The sequence below is a fragment of the Antechinus flavipes genome, chromosome 1 (assembly GCF_016432865.1).
Source record: "Antechinus flavipes isolate AdamAnt ecotype Samford, QLD, Australia chromosome 1, AdamAnt_v2, whole genome shotgun sequence".
Taxonomy (NCBI): Eukaryota; Metazoa; Chordata; class Mammalia; order Dasyuromorphia; family Dasyuridae; genus Antechinus; species Antechinus flavipes.
The window spans coordinates 720,815,944-720,828,339 of NC_067398.1; the positions used below are offsets into that span (position 1 = coordinate 720,815,944).

The 12,396-nt window shown below is 60.1% G+C and overlaps 1 protein-coding gene across 1 annotated transcript; it reads right to left on the reverse strand.

Moving 5' to 3' along the window:
• Nucleotides 1-4,936: 4,936 nt before the first annotated feature.
• LOC127545787 (RIMS-binding protein 3-like) lies at nucleotides 4,937-10,613 on the reverse strand. Its single transcript, XM_051973279.1, has one exon. The coding sequence runs from the start codon at nucleotides 10,596-10,598 to the stop codon at nucleotides 5,181-5,183; it is 5,418 nt and encodes a 1,805-aa protein (XP_051829239.1). The 5' UTR covers nucleotides 10,599-10,613; the 3' UTR covers nucleotides 4,937-5,180.
• Nucleotides 10,614-12,396: the final 1,783 nt, after the last annotated feature.

The following is a 12,396-nucleotide window of genomic DNA, read 5'->3' on the forward strand; positions in this document are numbered from 1 at the left end:
GATGTTGATAAGGCACTTAGAACAGCTCCTGACCCCCAGACTAGTCACTCCTGGAGACGGGAGGGCCTGAGTTCCAGTCAGAGCTCAGACCCTGGGGAAGCCCCTTAACCCCATTGCCTCACAAAAAAGGACAAGTATTTGCTCCCTTTCTTGAAATCACCAAGTCTAATTATTTCACTATTCAGGTGGGGAAGAGGAAGCCCAGAAAGGTGGAGTTACATTTGAGCACACAGGTGTCAGGGAGTTGATCAACAAAGGGGGAAGCAAATAAGCATTTATTAAGCACCAACTATGTCCCAGGTGCTTAAAAAAAGGGAAAAGTCATCCCTGTTCTTGAGGATCTCACAGTCTAATGGGAGATGAAGGCAGACAACCCTGTAAACTCAAGCGGAGCCACCTTAATGCTAGATTATCTTGCATTATCCTAGCTAGATCCTTGTTTGTCCAGTTATTTGCAAGTCGCTTCACCTCCCACTTTAGACGGGGAGCTCCCCCGAAAACAGTGCTGTCTTATACCTTTTCCGGATTCTTAGCACAGCAGGGGGCAGCTAGGTGGAGCAATGGCTAGAGCACCAGCCCTGAAGTCAGGAGGAGGACCTGAGTTCAAATCTGACCTCAAGACACTTTCTAGCTGTGTGACCCTAGGCGAATCACTTAACCCCAATTGCCTCAGCAAAAATAAAAAACTTAGCACCTGGGGCATAGTAGGCACTAATGAAATGTTTACTACTTGACTGATGGATGACACATCGGAGATAATCAGTAAAGAGAAGTACTGGAATAGAAGGGATAGAGATTTGCGGATTAATTTGTACATGGAGGAGTGGAGGTCTACGATCTAAGAAGGCTGGAAAGGTAGGAGAAGGATGTGTTATGGGGGACTTTGAAAGCCAGACAGAGGGTTTTATATTCAATCCTGGAAGTAACAGGGAGCCACTGAACTTGACTGAATACACAATATGGTCCCCCTAGAATGCTTGCTTGGTTGTTGTCTTTTTTTCAAAGAGCAACAAAATGAGTGGAGTTAACGGTGTCCGACTGGCCGATCACACCGACACGAGCTCAGTACGCTCTGCCACAAGTGCGGTTCCCGGGGTGACTTCTCCAACTCTGTGTCTCTCGGATTTCTTCTGAGCTAACTCAGTTCTGCTTTGCTCATTGAGCACCTTTTCCGACGAGGGCACGCCATGCTGGGTGGTCTCGTGTCAGTGTTCCCCACGTCATGCAATCAGTTCCAAAGTTCTGAAGAGAACCCTTGAGTGTCCTTGCATTGCTTTTTCTGCCCACCTTGTGAACGTTTGCTTTGTATGGTGCCCCCGGAACTTCAGATGAGTAGAGAAAGGTCTGGGGGCATCTGGGTGATGCAATGGATAGAATACTGGGTCTGGAGTCAGGAGGTCCAGAGTTCAAATCCAGCCTCAGACACTAGCTTTTTGACCTTGGCAAGTTATTTATCTTCGATTGCTTCCAATGATGAGACACATGAGGCTGGGAAATCAGTCTTTGGGGTGAGATGGGATTTGAATTCAGGTCTTCAAGCCCACTACTCTGTAACCTTCCTTCCTCCTGACCTAGCCCTGGAACCTTGCCCCTTTCCCCACACCTCTCTCCAGCACCACGCCTTCCTTTCTCCACCTCCCCCCTTGGATGTTTCTCTGCTGCCTCAGTGAAAGAAACGGCCAGGGTTTGAAATATCTGATAGCAGCTCAGAGGTCCGAGACTCCTTCAGCAGAGAGGCTAGGGCTGAATCAAGGAGAATTGCGACTCATCAGCGTAGTGATTCTAACAATCCATGGCAACTGAGGAGATCACGTGAAGCAGTGTAAAGGGAGAAGAGAGCCCCAAACTGAGGGGTGTGGGACACGGCTGGTTAGAAGGCGTGGTCTGGATGAAGAAGATCCAGCAAAGGAGAAGGAGCGGTCAGAGAGGGAGACTGTATAGAAGGTCCCAGTTGGAAGAGACTTACTTGAACTTCTCATTTTACAGATGGGGAAACTGAGGCTAAGGAATCCAAGATCTGTAGGTGGTCAGTAGTCAGTGATCTCCATCCTGGGCTCATTCTCACATCATTCCACTTTTTCTATCCCCTAAACCGACGCCCCGATGCCTGAAGCTGTGGGAATTGAGAACTCTGAAGTGTTATGGTGCTAAGTGAAATGGCCTCCTCAACGCCCTCCCCCGTGCTCCATTTTGATTGGGAATCCAGGAGCTTCTTGACCAGAGAAGCTTCCAACCAGATAAGTCCCTCTCTTCCCAGCCTGCCATGCTGTCTGACCACATTGCTGCTCAGGAGTGGGGGGAGAGGAGAAGTGATAGGGAGAAAATGAGTCAGAAATAGGGGTCGCCCTCCCCTGGGTGGCTCTCTCTCTCAAAGCAGCCCAACCCTGGGAAGAGGCGGCCAAGTAGCCAATGGGACCTGTCTGGAAGTGGCTGCCTCGGAAGGCAACAACTTCCTCTTCATTGGAAGTCATCGAGCAGAAGCTGGAGGAATACTCATTGGTTCTATTACTTTGGGGATTTCTTTTCTGTGTGTGCTCGACTGGTCTCTTCCAACTCACATTCTGTGAATCTGGTCTGGTTCCCCTACTTCCATGATCAGGGTTCCTTTCTCTGGGCCTCAGTTTCCCCATCTGTAAAATGAGGAGGTTCCATTTTCTTCCATCTTGGACACTCTAGACCGCCTACCTCTTTGACTGCTCCTCTTCTGCCTCCTTTGCTGGATCTTCAACCAGGTCAAACCTTGATTGTCCCATGGGGCTGAGTCCTGGGTTCTCTTCCCCCTCTATACTGCTTCACTTGGTGATCTCATTTCCCACGTATCCAATTATAATCACTATACTGACGATTCCCAAATCTATTCATCCAGCCTTAGTTTCTCAGCTGTATGAGTCTCAAATCTCTAGTTAACTATCGGGTATCACCAACTGGATGTCTAGAAGACTCCCGTGTCTGAAACTGCCCTCATAGTTTCCCCTAAAACCCTCCCTTTTCCTTCCCAATTGCTTTCACCCTCCCCATCCTCCCAGTCTCCCAAACGGTGTCAGCGATTCTTCACTCTCTCACGGCTGCCTACCCCATTTCCAATGTCACCAAGGCCTGCTGATTTTACTTACCTGATCTCAAACGTGCTCCCCTTTTCCCCTTGACGTCACCATTTTGGTGCAGGCTTCCATTACCTCATGGCTGGACTATTACAACAGCCTGTTTATTCTTCCTGCCTCAGTTTCTTCCTATTCCAGTCCATCCATAAAGTAATTTTCCTAAAGCTCCATATCACTCCTGCTATACTCAGCAGACCCCAGTGGCTCCCATTGCCCTTAAGATCAAATACAAGATACGGATTGGCATTCAAAGCCCTCCATAATGCAGCCCGCTCTCACCTTTCCAGTCTTATACTTGATATATCCTTTTTGTCCCAGTGACACCGGCCTGCGGGCCGTGCCACGGCCCAAACCTTCCATATCTTGGTCGTACATTATACTTAAAAACTTTCCAAACTCTTAATTCTAGCATCTTACCTCTGTTGATTAAGCTATCCTATGGAGAGTCGGGAGTTTGAACGTGATTATTTGCAGATTGTTAGTGACTTGAGGGCAGACTGTGCTTCCTTTTTGGTTATCTCTGCTACTTAGCGCACAGTAGGCATTAAACATTGAGTGACTTTCCCTGTAGAGTGGGGAGGATGCTGGACTCAGTGTCAGGAGGATCCCAGGTACCAACCTGTGTGTCATTGGGCAAATCACCACCTCTGGGCCTGTTTTTCCAGCAAGATGAAGGGAGCATCTTATCGTGGGGCTCGAATGATTAATGTAAAGAACACATATGCGTATTATGTAAATATTGCAATTATTGAGGAGCCGGCTCCCCGTTTGGGCGCCATCACTAATCGTCGGCAGGTCTCTTTGTGGGCTTTGCCGTATATTCCGACACTGGATTTGAAGGGATGAAGGCTTTATCGGAACGGCTTTCAAGTTAAGTGAAATCTCCCCAAGGACTAACTAGCAACAGGATCCCTGGAGGGGAGAGAATTATAGGGATGAAGGCTTTATCGGAACTGCTTTCAAGTTAAGTGAAATCTCCCCAAGGACTATGTAGGAACAGGATCCCGGGGCGGGGGTAGAGAGAATTATATCTGTACTTCTCTTCTTGCTACGTTGTCTCAGGAAACAGCCCTTTGGAAAAATGAATGGATGTTAATTTAGTGAAACCGGGATGCTGGGAAACTGATATTGGGGAGAAAACATTGGAGTAGAGCTTGAGTTGATATTAGAGAAGAAGCCAGACTCCCAGAGGTATCCCTAGAACTCCAGGGGTGAGATATCATATTGGAGGTGGGGAACGTATTCCTCGTAGTGGGAGTTGGGAGAAAAACCCTAGGGCTTATAAGGGCTGCTCTTTGAATGGCAACAAGGGGGATTGTGGGGCAATGGAGGGAGTGTGGGAGCACCGGAGTTTAAATGCTGTTTTCTAACCTTCAATCCCGGAGGGGACCCAATTACTGATCAGTGTCCCTGTTCAAAGCACCCAAACGGTGGTCTCAGCTCCCAGGAGGGGAGACCTGTCCAGGTGGAGTGCCCCCAGTTTAGTCCTGTCCTGGCCCTGTTCCTAATCAGCTCTTGTGAGCGACCTTAGGCAAGTTCCAAACTGCCAGGGCCAGCCCACTCTATTTAATAATACTCTCCAGTCTTCATTAGCCAAGAGGGGTAGTGGATAGCTCAGAGGGGCCTCCGAGTCACGGGACCCTCCGAGTTCAAATCCAGTCTCTATCCTTCAGTAGCTGGGCCGGCCTAGGCGAGGCGCCCGTTGGGACCCCGGACTCCTGCTGAGTTGCAGGAGAGCTGCCTTTTGCTTCTGCGGAGGGAATTCCCCGAATCAATCGCATGAGGCGCCCCTTGGCGGGACGCCCCCAGAATAACCATGCTGAGGGGCACTCTCGTTTTGGTTGTTCTTTGTTGCTTTTAATTACCTGAAGCCAGGTTTTAAACCATGTTCTCAGAGGTAAGGGGCTTTGAATGATTACAATCCTATAGTCTCTATCGAGGAAAAAAGGTTTTGGTTTTTTGGGTTTGTTTTTTTTTTTATAGATATCGTGACTGTCATTGTGCTGTAGGCCTGGGCAGCTGGCCAGCACGTCCTGGACTAAGGGGGGGGGGACCAGAAGCCAGGTCTGCGGGGGCCTGTTACTCTGCATTCAGCGCTGGGGTCTTCAGCAGGTTGGACGGGACCAGGCCTCTCTGCCCATTGAGCTCCCCGTAGAAGAAGCCGTTGTCATCCACGGAGCCCAGCACGGTGACCACGTCGCCAGCGCTCAGGGTCAGCTCCTCGGTTAAGCTCAGGCTGGAGCCCTTCCGGGGCCGGTAGTCAAAGGCGGCCACCATGGTCTGTGGGTGCCAGAACTGGGCTCGCTGGGGGGCCCCTCTTGCCACGGAGAAGCTCTTCTTGGGGCCATGTGGCTGCGTAGAGAGCTCCAGGAGGTTGTCCAGGGACACCTCGGGGGGCAGGAGGCCTTGCCGCAGGAGCTGCTTGAGCACATCGCTGCCCTCCACCTGCACTTCGGACACCATGTCCCCGGGGATGTAGCCCATTCGGCCGGAGCACTCTCCGTGGTAGAATCCGTCTGGGTCCAGATCTCCCCAGACCTTCAGGAGCTGGCCCCGATGGAAGGCGAGCTCTTCCTCAGCAGCCTCTGGGTTGGGGGACATGAGCTGGGGGTCGTAGTCCCAGAGGGCCACAAACACTCGCAGGGGATCACCGGAGGCCTTTCCTTTCAGAGGGCTGCCTCCCGGGGCCCCGAACCACTGCCCCGGGCCCGGCACCATGGGGCTGCCTTTCAGGATCTTGTTCATCCTCCCCGAGGGGGCCTGATATAACAAGGCGCCGGGCTCTCTGCCGGGGGCCTCTTTCTGCAGCCCGACCCGCCTGCCCTGGTCCTTCTGGAGCCTGAACTCCTTCTTGTGGCCGGGTCTCCTGGTCCCCCACATGTTCCCGTACTGGTTCTCTTCCTCCAGCCTGGCCAGGTCCACCACGTGGCAGCGATCGGCAGGGGCTTCCCGCGGCTGACCTTCGGGCCTGATCCTCTGAGTCTTCCCGCCGGGACTGCTCTCCCTGTAGATCTCTGTGGTCTCGAGCAATTCCTGAATCAGGTTCCATCTTGAGATGACCTTTCTAGCATTCTGCTCTTCCATCCCAATCACCTGGCCGTCGGAGGGATGCCGGGGGCCGCCAAGCCTGCCGTCCTTGGGGGTCTTGGGCCCGTGGGCCTCCTTCCGGCTGGAAGGCAGGAGGCTCAGGGCATAGGCTTCCGCGGGCCCCGGGGGGGCGTCTCCCGGGCCCGGCGGCCCTCCTTCTGAAAGCTTTGGGACTCTCCTCTGGAAGCCGTCTTCCGGGAAGCCGTCGGAAGCGGCAGCTTTGGCTCTCCCGCAGCCGCAGCCGGCGGGAAGGAGGGCGCCGGTCTTGATGGCGAAGGCAGCCAGAACGGCCTTCTCCGGGGAGGCGGGGGCTCTGGGCGGGGCCTGGAGCTGGGGGTGGGCCGGCTCGGCGCACGCGTGATTGACGGGAAAGCTCTGGGCCGACCTGGAGGGGCGGCACTGCTTCAGCCAGTCCCCGGGGATGTGCGCCGGCACCGAGTCCAGGGACTCGCCGTAATGAGACATGGTTCTCACGGAGATCTCTCGGGAAAGCTTTTGATGCGGGAGCTGGGCCAGCTCCACCACCACGTTCCCCGCCGTCGGGGAGGGCACTTCGGCCACTTTCTGGCCGCCCGCGTACACGGCGTAGCCCGCCACGGGGACTCCGTTGGAGGTCCCGGCCGAGTCGATGGTCACCGGGATCCAGCTGACCAGCAGAGCGCCCGGGGAGGTGTGGCCTTCCACCAGGACGTCCAGCGGGGGGTCGGGCGGGCCGGCCCACGGGGTGGTGAAAGCGATGGAGGAGGACGTCTCCTCCCAGGGCTTCTTGGCCGCGTCCCCGAGGGGCCGCGCCTCCACGTGCGCGCAGTAGCTGGTGCTGGGCTGCAGGTTCTGGAAGGTGTAGCGACAGACGCCCGCCTTGGTGAGGTTGTGCTCCTGCTGGTTGAGGTAGACCATGTGCGGGTAGCTGCTGTTGCTGTAGAGCCAGCTGATCTCGGCCGACGTGGCGGTGAGACTGCGGAGCCTCAGCTGCGTCGGGGCGGAGCAGAAGCCCCGGCCCACCAGGAAGGAGCACTGCAGCCTGTTGGAGCAGCCCCGCTCCAGCACGCTCTGCACCGAGATGCGGTAGGCCCTGGTCTTCAGGTCCAGGTTGTCGATGGTGGCTCGGGTCCGGGCCCCGGCCCGGATGTTCTGCCTCAGTTCGTTGTCCACGTAGACGTTGTAGCCCTGCGTGGCCCCGAACGGGTGGGGAGCAAAGGGGGCCTCCCAGTCCACCACCACTCCCCGGGGCAGCTGCTGGATCAGAGTCAGTTTGGGGGAGCAGGGCGTCCCAGAAAAGTCCAAGGCCTCCTCCGCGCCGTCGGCTCTCCTGGACGGCGCGCGGCAGCCCGGGGCTTCCTCCGCGGAATCGCTGGCTTTTCCCTCAGGACTGGAACTTTCACTGGGCGATTTCCCTTCCTGGGAGGAGTCCGGGCAGGAATCACTACCCTCCGGAGGCTGGAAACTCAGGATCTCACCGTCGGAAATCTGCTCCACCAGGTTGGAGGGGACCAGGCCCCTCTGGCCATCCATCAGCTCCCCGGCGTAGAAGCCGTCCTCGTCCATGTCCCCGAAGATGTAGATGTAGTCGCCCGCGGTCAGGGGCAGCTCAGCCTCGGGCTGATCGTTGGGCCCAGCGAACGGGTCGTAGTTGTAGCGGGCTAGGAAAATCTTGAGTTTCGAAGGGCCCTGAGCGTCCTGGCCGTGGGGGCCCCTGGGGCCCGCCGGCTCGGGGGGGCGGGGGCGGCCGTCCGCTTCTAAGTCTTCCGCCCCGGGAGCCTGAAGGCCGGGCTGCGGCGAGGCAGCCTCGGAGGCGCTGGCCTGGGTGCTGGCTTTCTTGGCCGGCGTCCTAGCGTCAGGGAGGCCGGGGCCCTCCGGGAGGCAGGTGGCTTTCTTGGCCCACTTCCCCCTGAACAGCTGCGCCGGCTTGGAGTCGTGGGCGTGGTGGGAGCGGGGCAGCTCGAGCTCTCGGATGTGGGCCTCCAGCGTCTGCACGGCCTCCTTATGCTCCCTCTGCATCTGCTCGCGGTCCTGCTGCAGCCTCTGCACCTCTCCGCGCTGGGCCGCCAGCGCGCTCAGGGCCTCGCGCAGCTCCTTCTGCAGCTGTTGGCGGCCGGCCTCGCTCTGGCTGGCCTGCTGCTGCAGCTGGCTGCTCAGCAGGGCGGCCGAGTCCCGCTCCTCCGTCACCCGCTCCAGCTTGCCCCGCATCTCGCTGTTCTCCGAGCCCACCTTCTCCAGCCACTGCGCCTTGTCCTGGAGCCTGCTGTTCTCCTGGGCCAGCCAGCTGTTCTCGCTCAGCACCTGGTGCAGGCGGCCCTCGGCCTCCTGGACTCTCTGCTGGGCCTTGTCCACGTCCAGCTCGAGGCTCTCGCAGCACTTCTGCCTCTCGCTGAGGCTCTGCTCCAGCGCCTGCAGCTGGAGCTTCAGCTCCTGGGCCTCGGCCGCTTCGTCCGGCCCGGACTCCTGGAGCGGGGCGCCCGGGGGCGGGGAGGCGACTCTCTGGGCGGCCGGGCCCTTGAAGGTCTGCAGGGTGACCTGCCTCTGCAGCCGCAGCACCTCCTTCTGGGACTCGCGGAGGAGCTGGTCGAAGTCGGTGACGTTGAGCCACTGGCCCTGGCAGGAGGCCACGCGGGCCTGCAGGTCGCGGCACTCCTGCCTCAGGTCCTCGATCTGCCGGTCCTTGGCCAGCAGCGCGCTGGTCTGCTCCGTCAGGTCCCTGGCCCGCTGGCGCGCGAAGGCCTGGCGGCACAGCTCCAGGTTGGCGCCGGTCTCCCCGGGGCCCGGGCCGCCCGCGGCGCGGAGGTTGGTCTCCTGCAGCTTGCGGGCGCGCTCCTCCAGGCGCTTGGCGATGACGGCCAGCTCGGCGTTCTTCACCTTGAGGCGCCGCACCTTCTCGCTGGACTCGGGGAAGCCGCGGCGCAGCTGGCTGTTCTCCTCCCGGAGGCCGGAGCAGTGCTTGGCCAGCGTCTCCAGCGCCTCGGCCAGCTCCGAGTTCTGCTTCACCAGGTCCTCGTATTCCAGCGGCGGGCCGGCTTCGCGCGCGGGCGCCGCGCCGGGGGACTGGTTCCGAGCCAGCGCCAGCGGGACTTCGCCCGCTTCGCCCTCGCTCCCGGGCGGCGGCTGCAGGCTCAGCACCTCGGCGTGCGGACGGCTCGCCCAGGCCAGCGTCGGGAGGTCGTCGGGGCTGGGCGGCGGCGCCTCACAGGGCACTTTCTCCCCGGTGCCCAGGCTGTCCGGGGCCAGCTGCAGGCGGGGCAGGCCCGCGGGGTAGTGGGGGCTGCGGTCCAGCGGGCTTCCGGCGTCGGGCGACTCGGCTCGGCTCGGGCTGCTGTCCAGAGAGCGGGAGGAGCGGGCGGCGGTGGCGGTGTCGTCCGAGGAGAGCGAGTAGGAGCGCGGGCGCGGCGTGCACAGGCTGTCCAGGGAGCGCGGCCGGCTGGCGGAGGTCACGGGCCGCGGGCGGTAAACGGGGCTCGCGGCCGGGGAGGCGGGAGGAGCCGGCCCCGGCGGGTTGAGAGTGGGGGCGGGGGCGGTGGGCATGGTGGTGGTGATGGCGGCGATGGTGGCGGCCGCCGAGGCTCTCGGGGCCGGCATCTCCCCGGCGCCCGTGGTGGGCAGCTCCGCCACGCCCGGGGTCGGCAGCTCCCCGGCGCCCGCGGCCTGGAAGTGGACCGCGACGATGGCGGCGGCGGCGGCGGCGGCGGTGGCGGCGGGCTCGGGCCGGGCGAGATGGGGCCGCGGGGGCCGGGCCGAGAGCACCGAGGCCGGGTCCCAGTGGAAGTTCTCCAAGATGTACTTGAGGAAGAGGCTGCGCTCCACGTCGAGCGCGGCCTGCAGGTGGCGGATGCGGGCGGCCTGCTCGCCGTCAGTCTCCCAGCGCAGCTTGGCCAGCACGTCCTGCAGCTTGCAGCGGCACTCGGCGGCGCCCACCGGGCCGCCCGCGGCCGAGCCCCCGGCCGCCGAGCCCGGGCGGCCGCAGTAGCCGCGGCTCAGCAGCTCCTCGGCCAGCTGGCGCTGCAGCTCCCGCGCCTGGCGCACCGCGCAGTCCCGCTCCTTGTGCAGCAGCTGCTGCAGCTGGCGCAGCTCGGCCTCCTTCCAGCGCAGCAGCTGGCGGATCTCGGCGTCGCGCTCCCGCAGCACGGCCTCCTGCAGCTGCCGCAGCTCCCGCACTCGCTGCATCTCCCAGCGGGAGCGCAGCTGGTCGGCCAGCTGCTGGCGCTCCCGCTCGCCGGCCTCCCGCAGCTCCCGGGCCTCCACCGCGAAGCGCCGCCGCTCCGCCTGCGAGCGGGCCCGCTCGGCCTCCAGCTCGGCGCGCACGGCCTCCAGCTCCCGCCGCTGCTCCTCCAGGAGCACCGCCGGGCTCGGGCTGGCCTGGGATTTCTTGGGCGAGTAGCGGCCCCCGCCCCCTGCGGGGCTCGGTGTGTCCTTGGTCATGGTGCCCCCCACCCCCCGCTGCCCCCGCTCAGCTCAGCCTGGCCCCTGGGCCTAGCCTGCCTCCGCAACGGCCGGCCGACGCCCTAGCCCTCGACCCCGGGCGCCCCACGCCTCGCTTAACCGCCCCCGGCTCTCGCGCCGCCCCCCACAACCGCGCGCCCCCTCGGGCCGTGCGCCGCGCCCCCCGGCCTGCTCCGGAGATGCGGTCCTGTGAGTGTGGGGCCCCGGCACGTGCATTGGGGGGACCCGGGGCTCCTCGGCTTCGGAGCCCGAAGGGGCCTCAGAGAGAACCTCGGCCAACCGCTGCATTTGGGGGAAAAGGGGGGACCGAGGCCCGGAGAGAGGAGGAGGCCGAGTCATCGGGGAGGAGGCGGTCCGGTTCCTCCAGCCCTGGCTGTGCGCTCCATTTCCGGGGCTCTTTTCACCAGGGCTCCCTGGATGGGAATGAACGCAAATTTCGGCGACCCGTTCGTGGGCCCGGGGTCCGGGACTGGAAACCCCTAGCAACGGGGCCGCGCGCCTGCGCCGCCTGGCTCGTGTCTCTAGGGGCAGAGAACAGCAAAAAGGGGAAGGGGATGGAGGGAGGGAGGCGCTCCAGATCCTGTCGTTTTACCGAGGAGGGAAGCGAAACTCCTGGCTGACGACTTATTGCCTCTGCAGGTGGGATAAAGGGACCGTTCTGCCCCAGGATTTCGGGAGTCCTCCCGGGAGGAAGCAAGCAGGAGGGCCCTGCACTGGGCTTCGGATCGCCTGAATTCAAACCCAGCCCCGCTATTTGCTATCTGTGTGCCTGCCTGTGTGAGAGAGGGTGAGAGACAGAGACACAGAGACAGAGAGAGACAGAGAGAAACAGAGAGAGGGAGAGAGAGAGAGAGAGGAGAGAGACAGAGAGAAAGGAGAGAGAGACACAGAGAGAGACAGACAGACAGCAGAGAGAGACACAAACACAGAGAAAGGAGAGAGAGAGACAGAGAGAGACAGACACAGAGACAGAGAGAGAAAAGAGAGACAGACAGACAGCAGAGAGAGACAGAGAGAAAAAGAGAGAGACAGACACAGAGAGAGAGAGGAGAGAGAAATAGAGAGAGAGACAGAGAGAGAAAGAAAGAGAGAGACAGAGACAGAGAGAGAGAAAGAGAGAGAGAGGAGAGGAGAGAAAGGAGAGAGGCTGTGTGTGAGAGGGAAGAGGGAAAAAAAGCGGGGAGTCAGGGGAAGGAGGGAAAGAGAAACGGGGAGGGGGAGAGAAGAGAGATAGTGACAGAGGGGAAGAGAGAGTATGGGAGGGAGAGGGAAGGAAGGAGAGAAAGATAGAGGAGGAGGGGAGAGGGAGGACAGAAAGAAAGAGACCAAGAGGGAGGGAGGGAGAGGAAGAGAGAGCAGGGATTGGGGGGGGGGGGTTGCTGTAAAATGAGCCTAATCTTTTAGAGCTGGGGAGTCTAACATTTCCTCCTCCTCCCCAGATCCCTTGCGGGGCTGCTGTGGGGAAAGTGCCTTGGATCAAAGTCCTTCAGAAATGGGAAGGAGTAGAGAGGAGACGGAGGGATCAGTTGAGGAGAGGAAACTACAGCTCAGGGCATGGCTTCGGGTCAGTGAAAGGCTGAGAGGTGCCTGGAGCATCCTGGGATTTTTCACAACCATGTGGGGCAGAGGGAGGTGTAGAAGCAAGATCAGCTCTGCGGAACCGCCCTCAAAAACGGGGCCCAGAGGACGCCGGAGGGCACCGATGGTGATCGGAAATCCCGGCTCCCTGGGCATGCTTTACCCACGCAGCTGCGCCCACGACTTCTTGTGCCATCAC